Genomic DNA, 17,122 nt, shown 5'->3' on the forward strand with positions numbered 1-17,122 from the left:
CATAGTAGAAAATTGATGTAAATCTGAGGCAATTCATGTCTACTAGAAATTAAATAAACCCATGTAAAATGTGAATAACCATCAATAAATATAACAAAATATCAAACTCCCCCTATAGAAATTGTGGGAGCAAGTTTCCCAACATCAGAGTGTATAAGATCAAAAGAAGAACAAGCAAGAGATGAATTATTATGAAAGGATAAAGATGGTTGTTTTGTAGTTGGACAAGAAATACAATTAAAAGACTCATTATTAATCGATCCTAATATTTCCTTAGACACGAGAGGACGCAATTTTTCTAATGAACTATGAGCAAGACGACGATGCCATAAGTGAAGTGTGGATGGTGGAGAAACAGCTAAAAGGTTTGTGGTAGAGGGAACATGAAAATTTATAAGTTCAAACAGTCTTCCGACCTTACATCTGGTGTGGAATTCAAAGTCCACAACTGAACTAGCAAGTGCACCAGATCGTACCAAATAATACCTCAGGTGAGTGAGGGTCGATCCCACGAGGATTGATGGATCAAGCAACAATGGTCAAATGACTCACTTAGTCAGGTTTGCAGAAAATAGTGTTTTGAAGGTTAAATGCATTAAACAGATTTTTAAGAGTTCGGAAAGCAAAAAGTGAAATTGGTGTAAGAAATATGTGAAATGATAGTCAAGGTCTCGGAGTTGTTTACTCTTCCGGATTAAGATTTCTTACCAACTAGTTTAATCATGCAAGATTCATTTCATGGTAAACTGTAATTGACTAAACCCTAATTCCTTAGTAATTTAGTCTCCTCTAACCTAATCAACCGCCAATTCCTTGGTCACTTAATAAAGACTAGAGGGTTAGGTTCAATTTTAGTTTATTAGCCACAAAAATCCTAATTACCCAAATATAAGAGAATTATATTTTGCGTATCTCGTTAACTCCAAATAATTAGCAGTTTAGCAGAAATTTACTTTCAAACTAGAATTCAAGTGTGATAACTTTTTCAAGAATCAACAAGAATTCATGTAGAATGAGAATTATTTTCCAATATATTCAAATTCATGAGATGAAGAAAGAAAGTAATCCTTAAAACTAAATCAATACGTTAATTAAAATAGATTAGTAATTGTATCAATCCATAGAATAAACAGAGCTCTTAACCTTAACCAATGAGATTTAGTTGCTCATGATTCAGAAAGAAAACTAGGGTTCAAGTGTGAAAGTATAGAATGAGGTTTGAGAGAAGAGATCCTCTCCCCCCCCCCCCGAAGGGCGAAATCTTTTCTATTTTATATCTAACCTAATTTGGTTTGAAACTAAAATGAATTAATAATTACTAAATCTCAAAAGATTGTATTTGGGAATAGAAATACTTAAAACAAAATAACATATAATAATTAGAAGTCAAATCCACTAAAGATGCTCCTTTGGTGAATATTGATCTGCATTATTGGCGCTAAACGCCACGCCTGGCGTTTAGTGCCCCAAGGGCAATAACTTCCATTTCGATTCTGACTTCCTGGCGCTAAACTCCAAGCTTGGCGTTTAGCGCCCCTAGTGGCAAAGAGCTTCCAATCGTTTCAGGCTTGCTGGCGCTAAATGCCGGGTTTGGCGTTAAGCGTCCCTGGTGGCAGAGGCTTGGCACGCACTGCAAGGCGGTTGGCGCTAAACGCCCAAGTCTGCATTTAGCGCCAGCTTGACAAATCTAAAACTCTTCTCTTTTTTTGCATGCAAACTCTGCCAAACCAATCCAAACTTCACCTGTAATAATTAAAACCTAAAGCAACTCAAAGTAGCATCCAAATAGGCTTCAAATACTAATATAATTAAAATTCAATAAATTTATATCTAAAATAAATAGAAGATGAAGATAAGGAAAAGATGCTCACGCATCAACATCCAGTCCCGATAATTTATCTCGTCCGAGGATCCTACACACGACCACTAGAAATAGAAAAATTGACATCACCAAGTTTAATTAATTGACCCACAGAGATAAGATTGAAATTCAATTTAGGAATAAAATAGGTGTCCTCTAGGTGAAGGTTAAATTATGACACAGATCCTTTATGATTCACATACATAATTAATCCATCAACAATGTGAATAGATGGTGTATTGGTAGTGGTAGACAAAAATGAAAAATCATGAAGCATAGGTGACATGTGATTGAAACAACCAGAATTAAAGTACCATTTTATAGTTACCTGGAGGAGTGGATAGAGCAGCAGACGTATTACCAAAAAATGAAAGAAGTTGTTTGAGAAATGACTCAATATCAGATGGAGAACAGAAGATGAACTACCAGAAGTAGATGAGGTAGAGCCATCAGCGGTAGCAACTATAGTGACAAGCGTGTACTTGGGAGCATTGGAGCGAGAATGATACAAGTTTTGATCTGGACAAGGTGAGCGAGTAGGACAAGTAGATATCAAGTGACCCAATTGTTTACAATAGTGACAATATAGAGTAGAATAGTTCGAGGCAATATGACCTTTCTGCGTGCATTTACGACATTCGATGGAGAGACAATCTGGTAGAAGGTTACCAGAACGACTACAATTAAAAAAAAATTGTCCTTTTTGTCAATAACTGCAAAGATAGAATCAGTTTTTTATTGAGTCAACTCTAGACGTATTTCTTTTGACTTAAGACGTGAGAGAGCATCTTAAAAACTAGGCAAAAGATTTTGATGAAAAATAGAAAATCTAACTGGCTCATAATCATACTGTAGTTGGACACATAATATCACTCGTCACATGATGCCACAATTTACAGCCTTTTAGAAACCCTCTCCTGGCTTCAACCCGATGTTTATAGTTGGAGCCATTAAGAATGACAGGGATTGGTTAAAGGATATCTGGTTTCTCTATGAGAATGATTAAATATTCTTTAAAAAAATGTGAAAGCAGCAAGATTGGAGTAGAAATCGATAAAACGGAGAATTGAGTCGAAAAAAGGACAACAAAAGAATTTTAGAGGGGGTCCACATGGGGTGCCATATTAGCGACCACGCGGATCTGCCACATTAGTAGCAAAATGACACATGGCAAACTCTCATGGGCCAGGAACGATGAGTGATGAGTACCGCAACTTCAACTGGCGCGTCATGACTCCGACGATAACGATCTTGGGTCCTTTGGACTCGGGATAGAGTGACGAACACGACAGTGTGGTTGAAGTTGCTCAAAGACGTCAGGAAGGTGGTAAAAAATGAGTGAAAAAACGATGCGGTGAGAATGATAATGATAGTGCAGCAACTTCGATGACAGTGATTCTAGTAGTGCGTGACAGCGTCATATTAGATTTGGGTGGTGTTTTGTTCGTTCAACTCAGAATGACGTAGAGAAGCTTTTGGGAGGGCTGATGATTTAATACAACAAAAGAAAGTGGTCGAAAAGAAGAGAAAAAGTTGCTGCTACAAACTGAAAAAAAAAATGGCCCTAAATACCAAGTTACAAACACATATTTAAAGGAACTGTGTTTTTCTGTATTACTTAATCTAATATACACGTTTATACTGATATTAACCTAATCCACTTTACTTTCTAATTTAATCCACTAATAGATACTCTAATAATAAATACTAAAGATTAAATTCTAAATTTTAAACTTTAAAGTTAATTTTAATAGTATAAAAATAAAATATTAATCTAAAATGTTAGCTAAAATTAATCAAAATTAGTAGCCTGCTAATCTTTCTCTAAAAAGAATCAACTCGAAAGACTGGTCTATTAACGGGAGATCGTCGTGATTTAACCAATAAGTGGAGCTTACTCAACGTTTCTTCTTTCTTAAACTTTTTGTTTTTCTCTTCCGTTTCTTTTAAGGAATAAGGATGTCATGGTCGACACTTGCAAGCAAGTGGCTACTTATCTCTTTAGCTTTTATATTTGGATGAATCTAAGTTAATTTGATTGCTAGTTAAACAACTAACCAGATGGTGAACTAGAAGACAATTAATTATGTACACTTGTTTTCTTTTCTTTTTTTCCACCAAATAATTTAGGCATAAGTTTTAGCTTTTCTTGACCCGTAAAATGCGTTCAAGGTTTTTTTTTTTTTTGGGGGGGGGGGGGGGAGCAGGCCATATACAATAGTATCATTAACTGCCAAAGCAAACTTAAAATGGTATCATTAGTCAAGACCAAAAAAAAATGGTATCATTAGTCTTTACAGAGCTATTCCCCTAATCACCCAGGGAGTCCTCTCCTTCCCCAGAACAATGACCAGCTTAAGGGATTCTATTTAGGAAATTTCTTTAGTAAAAAGAAGAAATGGGTACAAAATAAATATTTTTTTATTGCTCACAGTATTTCTCAATCCAACAGACTAATAAATTACTGCATATATAAAATAAAATTTAAATCTCCCACATTTAATCGAACAAATAAACTAACCACGTGACTAACTCAAATTGGTTAAAATAAATATTTTTTTTTACTAAATTTATAAATAGCATTGATAAAATATTTTTAGTGAACTTTTTCTTAACTAAAAAATATAATCTTCGATCAAATAAAATTCTAATTTAACTTCCTAAACCACCAATATTGACTTCTTTAACCAACAATTAACCAAATTCTAAACATTAAAAGACTAAATTCTAAACTCTAACTATTAATTCTTAAATTCTAATAATATAGAAATAAAATAATTTAAAATATTGACTAATATTAATAAAAAATCCTAAACCTCTAACATTTCTCATCATGAGATAGTGATATTGCTACTTCTGTTTTTGATAATATCACTCCACACAATTTTTTTTATTGTATATTTACATGAATTTGTTGAAGAAAAAAAGGTTGTTATCAATAAAAATGACAATATCTATTCCCATTATAATACTGTACCAGAAAAGATATTCCTGGAAGTTGGATTCTTACGAACAATATTCTTATAAATTTAAAAGAAAACAAAATTTGCCAACCACCGAACCACAAGCCCCCAGACCTACTTGTAATATTCTAAAAGACATTAGATAAAGAGACGGGAAAGACAAGAATGACGCTAAAGAAAATGATGATTTACCAACCCAAATGTCCTTTCCAAGCCTGCACTTATTGAGTTATTTATACAGAACTATGCAGTTAGTACATGCATTTACTGTAATAAAGAAATTACACGGTAAACCCTCCTTCAAAACCTCAAATCCACTTGAACTGCCGCTGAGCGCGGCTAAAGACCACAGCATTTATCTTGACAGTTGCCCGTTATAGTTTATTCTTTCTTCATGTTTCCCAGGCACACATACTTGATCTGGAGGAGTAGCAAGGAAAAACTTCAATTTCATACATAGGAGTAATAGTTTAGACTTTACCACATTCAGTAGAATTTCAATTGTTTTGATTCATGAAGCACTAACATCACAAGACATAAATTCATCCATGTTTAACAAGGGTCTAATATCAGCACCAATTACAACACTCTTTAGGCTCTGAAAGCACCACTAGGAATATAAGAAAATGAAAGTTTAAGGACTAATTGATTTGTTCTTTCATTTTCATTATCAACTTATATGTTTAATACTAATTACGAAAACACCATACTGTTTTATGCTTATAAAACAACAATGGCAATTTTATTATTATTATTATTATTATTATTATTATTATTATTATTATTATTATTATTATTATTATTATTATTATTATTAACATATTTCATTCATAAAATTTTGAAAACATGTAACAAGATACAATATAGCACTTAATATTAAAGGGTAAAATATGATTTTTGCCCCTAACGTCAAAAATACTTCTAACGTTTAATTTCATTCGATTTTGTCTCTAACATTTTCTATTTGCATCAAAATCACCCCCAAACCTTAATTCCATCTAAAATGTTAGGGATAAAATTGAAAACGTCCGAGGGTAGTTTTGAAACAAATCGAAAACGTTAATGACAAAATTGAATGAAATTAAATGTTAGGGGTATTTTTTATAGAATCGCAAACACCAGGGACAAAAAAATATACTTTACTCATTAATATTTAATAGTAACTGCCCACCACCACACTAAAATTCATTCTTAAGTATGCCTTTTCATGTCTCATTTATATTTGTTATGTATTTGTTTGTTTTAATTAAACCACAATTGAAACTTACTTTTCCAAACTTTAGAGGACATCAATGATTTAAGTATAATCAATTGTTATAAAGTATGTAGCAATTTCATTTTCAAAAAGTCAAATGATTGCAAATGAGAATACTGGAACTTTAAATTTATAGTTACCTCCAAATATTCATCCATCCCATACTTTGAGCCTTCTCTTCCAAGGCCCGACTGTTTAAAACCACCAAATGGTGCCACCTACTTCAACAAATACACATAGGTAAAATTCATTAGCAGAACAACAATGTATACAATCACCATATAATCTCATTCAATAAGGAATGAGATGCACCTCAGTCGAGATTACTCCTTCATTAATACCAACAAGTCCATATTCGAGAGCCTCGGCAACACGCCATGAGCGTTGGATACTGTTTGTAAACACATATGAACCCAAACCTTCATATGTGCAGAAAAGTTCCGTGTTCAAAAAATTGTCAATGTTGAATCAATAACCAGATATAGGAAAATGTAGCAGACGTACAGTAATAGTGGGAATAAATAAATAAATCAATAAAATCCTTCCAGGAAGTGGAAAGAACCAAACTGAAAAAAATGAAACTGCACGAACCTGCATTTGTGTCATTGGCAATCCGGATAGCATCCTCTTCGGTTTTGAACCTCAAAAGGGGTGCAACAGGTCCAAACACTTCCTCTCTGATGTATGAAAAAATCATTTGGGTGATTTGACAAGTACACAGTTGAACAAAAATTTCAATAAAATCCCAGCTGATTGATACATAACAAATCATAGCTATGGGCTCCAGATGTTAATATTAATTAGTCGCAAAATTTTTGAATGAAAAAGAATTTTATTGAGATAATGATCGGAAATATACAGTGTAAAAACCGAAAAACAAAGGAGATTAAGAGATCCTCTTCACACAAATAAGAGGGCATGCCCGCATAGACACACAAAACGAAGAAAAGCATTCCGATCACTTGGTACATCTGAAACTAAGGAAATTTTCTCCAAAAAGTATAAAGCAAATAGAAATGGAACACCTACAAAATTTGCTTTTTTGAAAGTATGTTAGTCAGGGTACTATCACTAGTCCTCCAAAAGTTCATTAAAACACTAGGTCAGTTTCTAGTCATAACACAGTATATCACATTAATTAGCAGCAAGTTAGAATCACTATATAGCATCTCTAAATGCTTACCTTGATATGCGCATATCACTGTTGACATCACCGACAACTGTTGGTTCATAAAAGGTAAATCCAAGGCTATGTCTTTTACCCCCAAGCATTACCTTTGCCCCCTGAAGATAAAAATGAATTGAATAATCTGAGCTATTATATTTTGTAATCTCGAAGACATGTCCATTTTGGTATCTTTTCCAAACACTAAAGGTACATGTACACTTGAATACAAAAACTAAAGGAAAAGTATATTTTTTGTCCTTAATGTCTTTCAAAAATTTCAAAAATATCCCTAGCGTTTAATTTGATTTAATTTTGGTCCTAAAGTTTGAATTAAGTTTTAATTTTACCTTCACTATTCTCTAACTCTCACCACTACCCCACCCCACCCCAGATGCAGCCACTGCCACCTCACCCTACCCCACCCCCAAAAACACCCTAACTACCTTCTCTGACTTGACACCGTCAAACTCCTTGCTACTGTCATTGTTGCACCTCCACCCTTGTTCTCGAATTGCAGTCGCAGTTGTTGCTTAATCACTCCCTCTCACTTGCTTAATCGCCCGTGTCCTTGCACTCGTAGCCATCGCCTCACTTCCTCACTAGTAGTCACCACCATTGCAGTCATCACTTCCACCCACTCACCTCCTTCTTTCATTGGCTAGTCGTCTCCCTCTCCACCACTGGTTTCAGCTTCAAAATCATAAAGGGTTTGAAGTATGCTTCTTGTTGTCAGATTGGAGGTGATGAGTTTCGGATTAAGGGTAAAATTGGTCAAAAACTTTTGACTAAATATTGACCACACAAAATTAACCATAAGGATAGAATTGAAACTTATTTCAAATATTAGAGACAATTATTTCAAATATTAGAGACAAAACTGAATCAAATTAAAAGTTAGGGGCATTTTTTAAACTTTTAAAAAAAATTAAAGACAAATGTATACTTTATTAACAAATAAATAATAAAAATTGGCTCTTTCTATTCTGTATACTTATGTGGCCAAAAAGGCTTTAGGAGATGCCACAGCCACTAATAAGGAACACAATGTAAATGTATTTTCTGAAACTGGTTTCTGATATATAACACAATGGAATTATCTTATTAATGTAGCAAACTCTACAATGAAGATATAACTTTCCTAATAACTTGAATTGAAGGAATGTGAATAGCTTTGTTATATATTGAACGTGTTCCTTCATACAAGAGACCTTAAAAATTAAACTTGGAATGCATAAGCCATCTTTATTATTTGCTTAAATTGGACCTTTTTTCAGGGTTGGGACAATATGTACTCTACTTTAGAATATTTAGTTACAAAAGCTTTAATACCATGTCTGGAACCAATTCTCTAAAAGGCTTAAGCTATTAAGTAGAGACATAAATGACTTCATCACATCATCACTAATGTTTTGATGATGTTGCACAAGCATAGATCGCAATAGCAAAAAAGTAAACAGAAAACATTCAGGTGGCATAAAATGGCCTTATGGCAAATAAAATGTTCAGTTATATATATAATTCATGAACAAAATAACCCATAGGGGATTTCAGGTGGCATAGCATGGTTGATAGTTGGCAGAAACAATAGTGTTTATTTAACTTTCTCATCTTTATTATGTTACAAGAATGTTCGAATAGATTGAGGGATTAAGTAGAGAGAATCAAACTTGAGGAATAGCACAAATGACAAACCTTTGATGTAGCATCTTGAAGCAAGGTCTCAACCTGTAAGGAAAATAACAAAGCACGCCATGAGGGACAGAACTCCTATGAGTTAGAGGAGACATCCAGAAACAATGCATAAAAGATACTGAAACACTAAAAGAAACACACACCTTTTTAACTGCAGCTTCATTGATCAGAGGGCCCTGTTTAGAGATGGATAATTTGGTTACGTTATGAAGCAGAAATATAACCATATGTCATAAATACTCCAAAAGTCTAAACTAGAAAAGATTACATATAAATGGAAAGCAAGAAAGTAAATATCCAGAAAATGAATAATAACTACCTGAACCACATCTTCACCAAAACCGTCCCCAACTTTCATATTCCGAACAGCATCAATCAAAGCCTTTGCAAATTTATCATATATACCTTCGCAGAGAAATTTCACTAAATAAGGTAAAGCAATAAATTTTGAGCAAAATAACATGCTTAGATGCACATTTGCACAGTGATTTGAGTTTGAAACAGCCAATCAATAGGAGTACACTAACAGTACTAATAAGAGGAAGTTTCCATATAAGAATGTATATGCAGCTTCTTTCTAGTCCATATATACTGTTCTCTTATTTTTGTTTCAGACAATTTTTTCCCCTTTTTGAGTGATAAAAGTGGATGCATTATTAACCAGAACAGAAGGATATTACAAACTGTTACATACCCAAGTAAGAATGAAGAAAGAATAGAAGCTTCTAATCCTAAAGGGAAGCAAATTTCTCTTCTGCCCTTACATTACACAAGAAGGAAGAGAGTGGAGGGTAGAATATGAAAGACTAGGGAAGAAAATATTCATGTAACTGATTTGCCACATGGCACTGTTAGTGGGGAAAACGTGAATGAGGGTCAGGAGGGATGATTCTAACAGATTTTGATGATTGGAACGAAGAGAGTATAAGTAGCAGCAAAATACGGAGAGAGAGGTAGACTTTTGGAAAGAAAATAAGGCTAGGCTAGGAGAGTGAGGCCGGCTCTTACCATCACAGCCTTTATCTTTTCTTTCTTGTATTACCTTTCATCTATATCAGTAAATTGAGTGAGATCAACTTGATTCACTCTTCCATTCTGTTTTGCTGTTTTGTTCCGTGTTAGGTACCAGTTGTTACACAAATACTACAGAGGACAAGAAATCTTCAATACAAAGTAGGAATGAATGAAAATCAAAAGGCCAATGCTTTTCAATCTGTCTGTAAATCTGAGAGACATCCCTCTAAAAGGATCAGGTGTCTTGCACCAAATAACAAACAAGAAGCCTACGCACTGCAATCAGACATTAATTAAAACAACACGATATTCCACGTCCAAGTTATGAGATCAAAACTTAGAATAAGAAACGTTACAAATGCTTTGCCTGAATCTCGTAAAGAAATCTAATGTCATCTATATGAGATATACATGGTACTTTCTAGTATGTACGAGACATTATCAATACTTCGTCAAGTTGGAAGAAGAAACATAAAGCAAGTATTTGGAGACATCAAAGTATTTGATATCCAACAAGAAGGCATAAACTCAAAATCACGAACACATGTCAACTGAAGAGTTAAGAGGTGACACATCAGACAAACAATTATAATGTTGATATTGACAATACTATTCTTTTAATCTAACCTTCTTGCACAAGAATTCTGTTCGCACACACACATGTTTGTCCACTATTGCGGTACTTTGCTGCAAGCTGCAATAAAAAGAAGTTGGAAAAAAAAATAAAAGATTAAAAAAAATAAAAGAAAAAAAATGTTAAAGCTCACTAATATCTTCATAACAGAAAGAGGTGGGACCAAAGAAGGCCAACCCTCAATTTTCAAGTTAGCAGATACAACTACAAATGAGAACACTGCTGTTACGCTTCTGCAGTTCAAATATTTTCATAGATTATTTTTGAGTCAACATAGAGAATTCAAGAATTATCCAGTACTGTTAGAGTTATCACTTTAATGTCTCAGGCTCAGGCACTACATACAGTCCTTGTTGCCAGATCAGACACATCATATCTATACAAATAACAGCTTAAACAAAATCATCATTTTAACCAACATGTATTTCATCCTTTAACTTACAGTTCCTTTAACTGCAATATCAATGTCAGCATCATCAAAAATTATGCACGGTGCATTGCCACCAAGTTCCAGAGATACCTAAAAGTTTAAGAGAAAAAAATAAATAAATATTATATCAGGTTGGGTAGAAATCCATTTGAATAAAATTTTCTAGATCTTTTATATGAAAAAATTCATCTGAACATCTTAGCATACTTTTTTTACTGTCTCAGCAGAACCTGCCATCAATTTCTTTCCAACAGCTGTTGAGCCTGTGAATGTGATTTTGCGTACCTAAATAAGGTTGAAAAGTTCATTCAGCTGATCAATTATACCTGTAACATAACATGTTTGTAAAATCTCATGCTGACAGAACCTGAGGACTTGCAAGTAAAGCATCACCAATTTCAGGAGCATTTCCCATAACCACATTCACAGCACCCTACATCATTAATCACAATCATTAGAATGATATAATATGAGCAGAGTAAACAAACTTTATGGGGGAAATTAATGATGACTATGGCCATAAAAGGAAGCCAAATTTGCATTTCTCTTCTGCAGACCTACTTCAAGTATGTATTGAAATGGAACTCAAAATATCACAATAGAGTTAAGTACTAAAGTAAGGAGATTTGAAGAAATATGCAGGGAAACTACAATAATCTCACATCTTCAAATAATGCTTTTTACTAAAGTAGATTCGGTACCAAAATATCCTGATAAACTTCAAACAAATATCACTAGTATATTTGGCATGCAACCAAAGTAATTTTACATAAATTTTATACAAATTTACCACCTATCCAAAGGGAAAATTATAGAGCCAATTAGCCAAATACACAATTAAAATTTATACAAGAAAAGTAGGTGTAAGAAACTACCGCAGGTATTCCAGCTTGAATAGCAAGTTCAGCTGCAGCTAATGCAGTGAGAGGTGTAAGTTCAGAGGGCTTTATGACCACTGTACATCCACATGCAAGAGCTGGACCAACCTGAAAAAAGATAAATACAGATATGGCAAAATGGATGTTATTCACTTCCTTAAATCACTCAAAAGTTAAAATGGTCAAACTCTTATCTATATAGACTCTAGGGTGTATATCTTGCTTTTTGGTTTCATTTTCAATCAATACTTTTCTCTTAGAATTATAAAAAGGGCATGTTCTTATTTTGTTTTTTTGCCATTCAAGGTTTTGTGAAGGAAATGGCGTAAACGAATTTCCTGTTACAAGTATTTTCTTAAAAGATCTTTGACAAAGAAAAACATGAGACCAAGAGGATATCTCTATAATTATGAACAGATCAACAGAAATGAAAAAAAAAATAAAAAAAGAAAACAAAATACCCTCTAAAGATTCAACTCAACATACCTTCCGTGTGATCATAGCCAGAGGGAAGTTCCATGGTGTGATTGCACCTACAACCCCGACAGGCTGCAAATCGCAGAAAAATAAATAAATAAAAGCCATGTCATTAATATGCAAACAGTCGCTGAATATTTAACAGCAAAGTCTTTTCCCGAACTTCCAATATGAAGGTCAATTAAAAAAGGAAAATTGCCAACATTACACCATTCATATACATTAAATTTGCATTAAATCACAATCATTTTTCAGGTTTACCTGCTTTAGAACAAATAACCGTCGATCAGACATAGGAGCAGGAATTATATCCCCATATATGCGTTTAGCCTCCTCAGCTGAAAATTCAATAAAGCCAGCCCCATAGTTTACCTACAAAACAACAAACTTTTTAACATATAGACCAAATAAATGAGCCTATTATGCATCTCTGAGAGCCAAAAGTACTTTTGTTCATACTTTTTTTAGAGAAAACGAAGTACTTCCAATGATTTTCATGCTTCTCCAAAAGAGAACCAGAAAATTTTTAAGCAGATTGCGAGCTAATTATCCCAAAAGTAAAAGCAGTATAACAGAAGATCTTCAAATATACATTTCACACTATCTTCAAAATAGTACTTCTATTTTACCATATCCAAACAGTTTAACGAAATAGAAGATCTTCAATTACATTCAAATGCAAAATATTTTTCTACTTCTAGTTTTACTTCTACTTCTAATTCTACATTTAAATCGGTACTTCTCCTGAAATATCAAGAAAAGAAATCATTGAAATTCCAAAAAAAAAATACACAATATAAGAAAAAAGAAACAAGAAATAAGAAAAAAAATAAGGAAAAAATAACAAAAATAAATTACACAATGACTAAATTCCAAGAAAATAACAAAAATTTATCTACCCTGTACCTCACCCATAGCCTCCTTAAGAGGCTTCCCTTGCTCCAAGGTCATAAGTTGAGCAAGCTCTTCTTTATGAGCCATTAGTAAATCATACCTTAAAAGAATTAAGGAGAAAATTTCAGAAAACCGTAAAAGTTATCAAGACAGAGTTATTACTCAGAAAACTTCCATCATGATTAAACAATGCAATGGATGAAGCCAAATGCAAGCTTCATTCATGTCAGTAATTAGTATAATTTTAACAAAGATAGTGCAATGATAATTTGAAGTATTTATATCATCCATATTGAGGTATATATGAGCATACATATGCACACAGGACTACTTCCCTTTTCTATATTATCTGCATTTGCAAGGGTACCTAATGCTGTCAATTCTTGGGCCTAATAGGAGTTCTATATAACATTAGCAACTACAAGATGATTAATGTGCATATCAATTAAGCTAAAACTGTTAAGTACTTAAGTGCAGAAACTCTATGAATTGATACTGCAACACTTCTAAATAAATAATGATGTTTATTCAAGGATAAAATGACTAAATCAAATTACATCAACAACGCGTAAATGGTCTCAAAGCTTGAAAAAAAAATCAGTGTCCAAGTTGAATATGTTCATAAAAGCATGTGGTTCTTGATATTAATAGAGAAAAACTATACCATTTCCTCAAAAGTTTGCTTCTCTCAGCAGCAGTGGTTTTGCTCCAAGCTGCACAGAAAAATTTAGTAACTAACTTAATGTGAATTTTTTAGATAAAGGAAGTTTATTAGAAAGGGAGAGACAAAAATGAAAGAGTATAATATATTGTCCAGGAGAAGGGTTCCACACTGAAAAACAAAAAAAAAAGGGAAACCCCACATTACTAATCTTTCTATGCTCTTATGTTCCTTTGTACCTTCTTTGAAGCAAATATTTGGGGTAAACAGCCACCTTATCTAACCTAACCCCCATTTTAAATCTCATAAAGGCCTAGTTAGAAGTGTCAACCTAGTGACATCTTGACAACAAAAAATTGCATTTAGACATCCGAAGAAAACTTCTATTAGACTTCTCTTATCCTTGATGGATCTTGGCTTCCTAAAGAACTAAAATTCATAGTCATTATAATATTGTCAATAATCCAAAGTATACCAACAGAAAAGAATACTGAATACTAGTTAGTTCATCATTTTCACCAACTATGATTTAAAACATCAGCAAAGGGAACTTTGAAGAGGAAAAAAGCATTGAGTTAGATGATAGACAACATAAACTACATTTATAATCAACATTGACCATGACAATGGAGTATGCTAAAGTATGGTGCATCTAACAGCTACATTCAGTTCCAACCGTAAGCACCACAACATTTTTTACTAAATGAAAATGTTCTTATCAATAATAACAAGAGATATTAATCTAGATAGGCCAGCAAGCTCTTGTTAAAGAATAAATAAAGAATGATCGTTTACTTGTCCCAAACTTGTTACTACCATTTAACGTAACAATCTCAAAGGGATATATTTTGGAAAAATTTGCATTAGGTTGGACAAGTAACATCAGTTCCTAACCTCTTTGACAACTCTGCACAATCTTATGTAAGACATATATTCTGCACCTTGTTACAACTTACAACATTATATTAGTCCTATTTGACAACTTTGCACAATCTCAAGTATCATACATCTATATGCATCATATGCTGAAGCAATCGCATCATTTGTCTCTTTTCCGCCCATGCACGCGACATCCGCTATAGATTCACCTGTTGCTGGATTATAAACCTGCCACAGCATTCAATATATGATATTCTTATACAATACCGCTATCAAATAAAGGAACTTAGAGGTACGACAAGAGAAAGATTATTAAATTGCAGCCTTAGATTGTGATCAAAAATAAGAATTGACAAAATAAAAAGAAAGTGTATGTTGCCCCACCTCCCTTTACCTTGACAATTAGAGGCCTTCAAACATAATAAAAGGGAAATAGATAAGGGGAAAAACTAAAATAAAATAACAGCAGCTGTACCATTTTACCTGTATGGTTTTCCCATCGTAGGAATCACTCCATTTACCTCCAATTAGACCCTGAGTTTTCAATAAACCAGATCTGTTAAGCTGGGAAGCGATGCTCCTAGCATCCATGCTTATCTGTCATTGGAAAACTCTTACTCAGGCACCAAACTATGAAAAATCTATGCACACACACATCTACCATTGGGAAACTCTTACTCTGGCACCAAAATATGAAAAATCTATACGTGTGTTCACATACATTAAAAAAAAAAAAAAAAAAAAAAAAAAAAAAAAAACACACTAAAATATAATACACAATTATAAGTGAACAATAGACACCTATTTTGGGCTTCAAAGATGCAACTTCCAACTTTTGGTCCTTCCGTAATGAATCTATCAAAACAACCCTTCAATAACAAACATAAAATTCATCTAAAAAGTTGATACCAAATTACCATTTTAATGCATTTATTATCCGAGGACCATAGTCATCACACTTATATTTTGGAGGACCAAGTACTTCAAGGTAATAATTTGGGCGCCCGGGGGGGGGGGGGGGGGGGGGGGGGGGTTAGATGGATCTGCACAATCCAATTCAAGCTTATCACCCTTCCTATAAACAGCTTTTCAGTTTTCATTTTTAATCAGTGTCCCATTCAATAAAACAAACCGACTAAAAGCATTATTATTATTATTATTATTATTATTATTATTATTAATTGATGTATTTTTGAAAAAATGATTTATTTATAAATAAATAAAATTATAGATTTTTATAAGTAATAATATATTTTGGTCTGATATATAAATAAAAAAAATAAGAATTAAAATTTTTAAAAAAATTTAAATTATTTATTTTTAGTTATTTCAAAAAAAATTTAACTTTTGAATAAATTTTAATTCCTAACTTTTCAAATGAGCTCAAAATATAAATAAGGATAATAAAAGAAAGTAAAGCGCACGGACACACAATAAAAAGGGTAACATTACACGTTGAAAGACGGTTCAAGCAATTGGGGGAAAAGGGGAGTTACCTTTCGAGTGAGGGGAGGAGCTGAATGCTGCATGTGAATAGGAGGGAGAAGATGGGAAGAACGACGGAGAAGCTTCGATGATGATCGGAGTGCCATGGTCCGAAGGTTCACTGCTGCGAACGAAACCGCCATTAGTTATTGCTTCAGTGCCAATCGTCACTCTTTCACAGTCTCACTGACCAAATTGCACAGCAAGCGCTCGCCTCATTGCTTGCTGTATAATAATCCTAGCATAGGGACCCGTGTTTCGCACGGGCATGAAAAGAAATTCGTGATGATTTTTTTGGTTTAATTATTTGATTAGTCTCAATAATCTCACCAACTTTATGATTAAGTGTTTATATTTTTCAATTAAATTCTTATATTATAAGATAAAAATCTAATTGAAAAATATAAAAAATTAATTATAAATTTAGTAAAAATTATAATATAATTACAAATCAAGGATTAATTTATTTTTGTAATTAAATCTAACTAAATTAGTATAAGTTTAGTAAAAAAATGCGGATATATATTTTTTTGTTCTTTTGCGTTTCTGCATCATACAAATTTTTATTGAAAAGCACAAAAATTTATTAATATATCACACAAATTTTTAAAATATAACACACAAAAATTTACATATAACACAAATTTATTGATATAATACAAATTTTTGTATATAATACACAAATATTTGCATATAATAAAAACTTTTACACATGTCACTTAATTTTGTTACCAACGTATGTATTTTATTTATTATATGAATCAATGTTCTAAATATATTATTTTCCAAAAATTTGTGTGTTGTATTAATATTTTTATATTGTACACTAAA

General features: G+C 33.0%; 1 protein-coding gene across 3 annotated transcripts; it reads right to left on the reverse strand.

The window, feature by feature from the left end:
• Positions 1–4,990: 4,990 nt before the first annotated feature.
• LOC112702960 (succinate-semialdehyde dehydrogenase, mitochondrial) lies at positions 4,991–16,610 on the reverse strand. 3 transcript variants are annotated; one of them, XM_025754217.3, is made up of 20 exons: positions 16,303–16,610; positions 15,290–15,403; positions 14,935–15,034; positions 13,931–13,979; positions 13,279–13,366; positions 12,634–12,744; positions 12,382–12,444; positions 11,893–12,003; positions 11,385–11,450; positions 11,225–11,302; positions 11,030–11,107; positions 10,581–10,647; positions 9,259–9,344; positions 9,083–9,115; positions 8,940–8,972; positions 7,263–7,363; positions 6,671–6,756; positions 6,392–6,498; positions 6,220–6,297; positions 4,991–5,244 (listed from the first exon to the last, which is right to left on the reverse strand). In XM_025754217.3, the coding sequence occupies exons 1-20, from the start codon at positions 16,432–16,434 to the stop codon at positions 5,206–5,208; spliced, it is 1,620 nt and encodes a 539-aa protein (XP_025610002.1). In that variant the 5' UTR covers positions 16,435–16,610; the 3' UTR covers positions 4,991–5,205. The 3 variants fall into 3 exon arrangements, with proteins under 3 accessions (XP_025610002.1, XP_025610004.1, XP_025610003.1); XM_025754219.3 differs by lacking the exon at positions 16,303–16,610 and adding an exon at positions 15,608–15,958; XM_025754218.3 differs by lacking the exon at positions 16,303–16,610 and adding an exon at positions 15,724–15,914.
• Positions 16,611–17,122: the final 512 nt, after the last annotated feature.

This window comes from Arachis hypogaea, chromosome 7 (genome assembly GCF_003086295.3).
Source record: "Arachis hypogaea cultivar Tifrunner chromosome 7, arahy.Tifrunner.gnm2.J5K5, whole genome shotgun sequence".
Classification (NCBI taxonomy): Eukaryota; Viridiplantae; Streptophyta; class Magnoliopsida; order Fabales; family Fabaceae; genus Arachis; species Arachis hypogaea.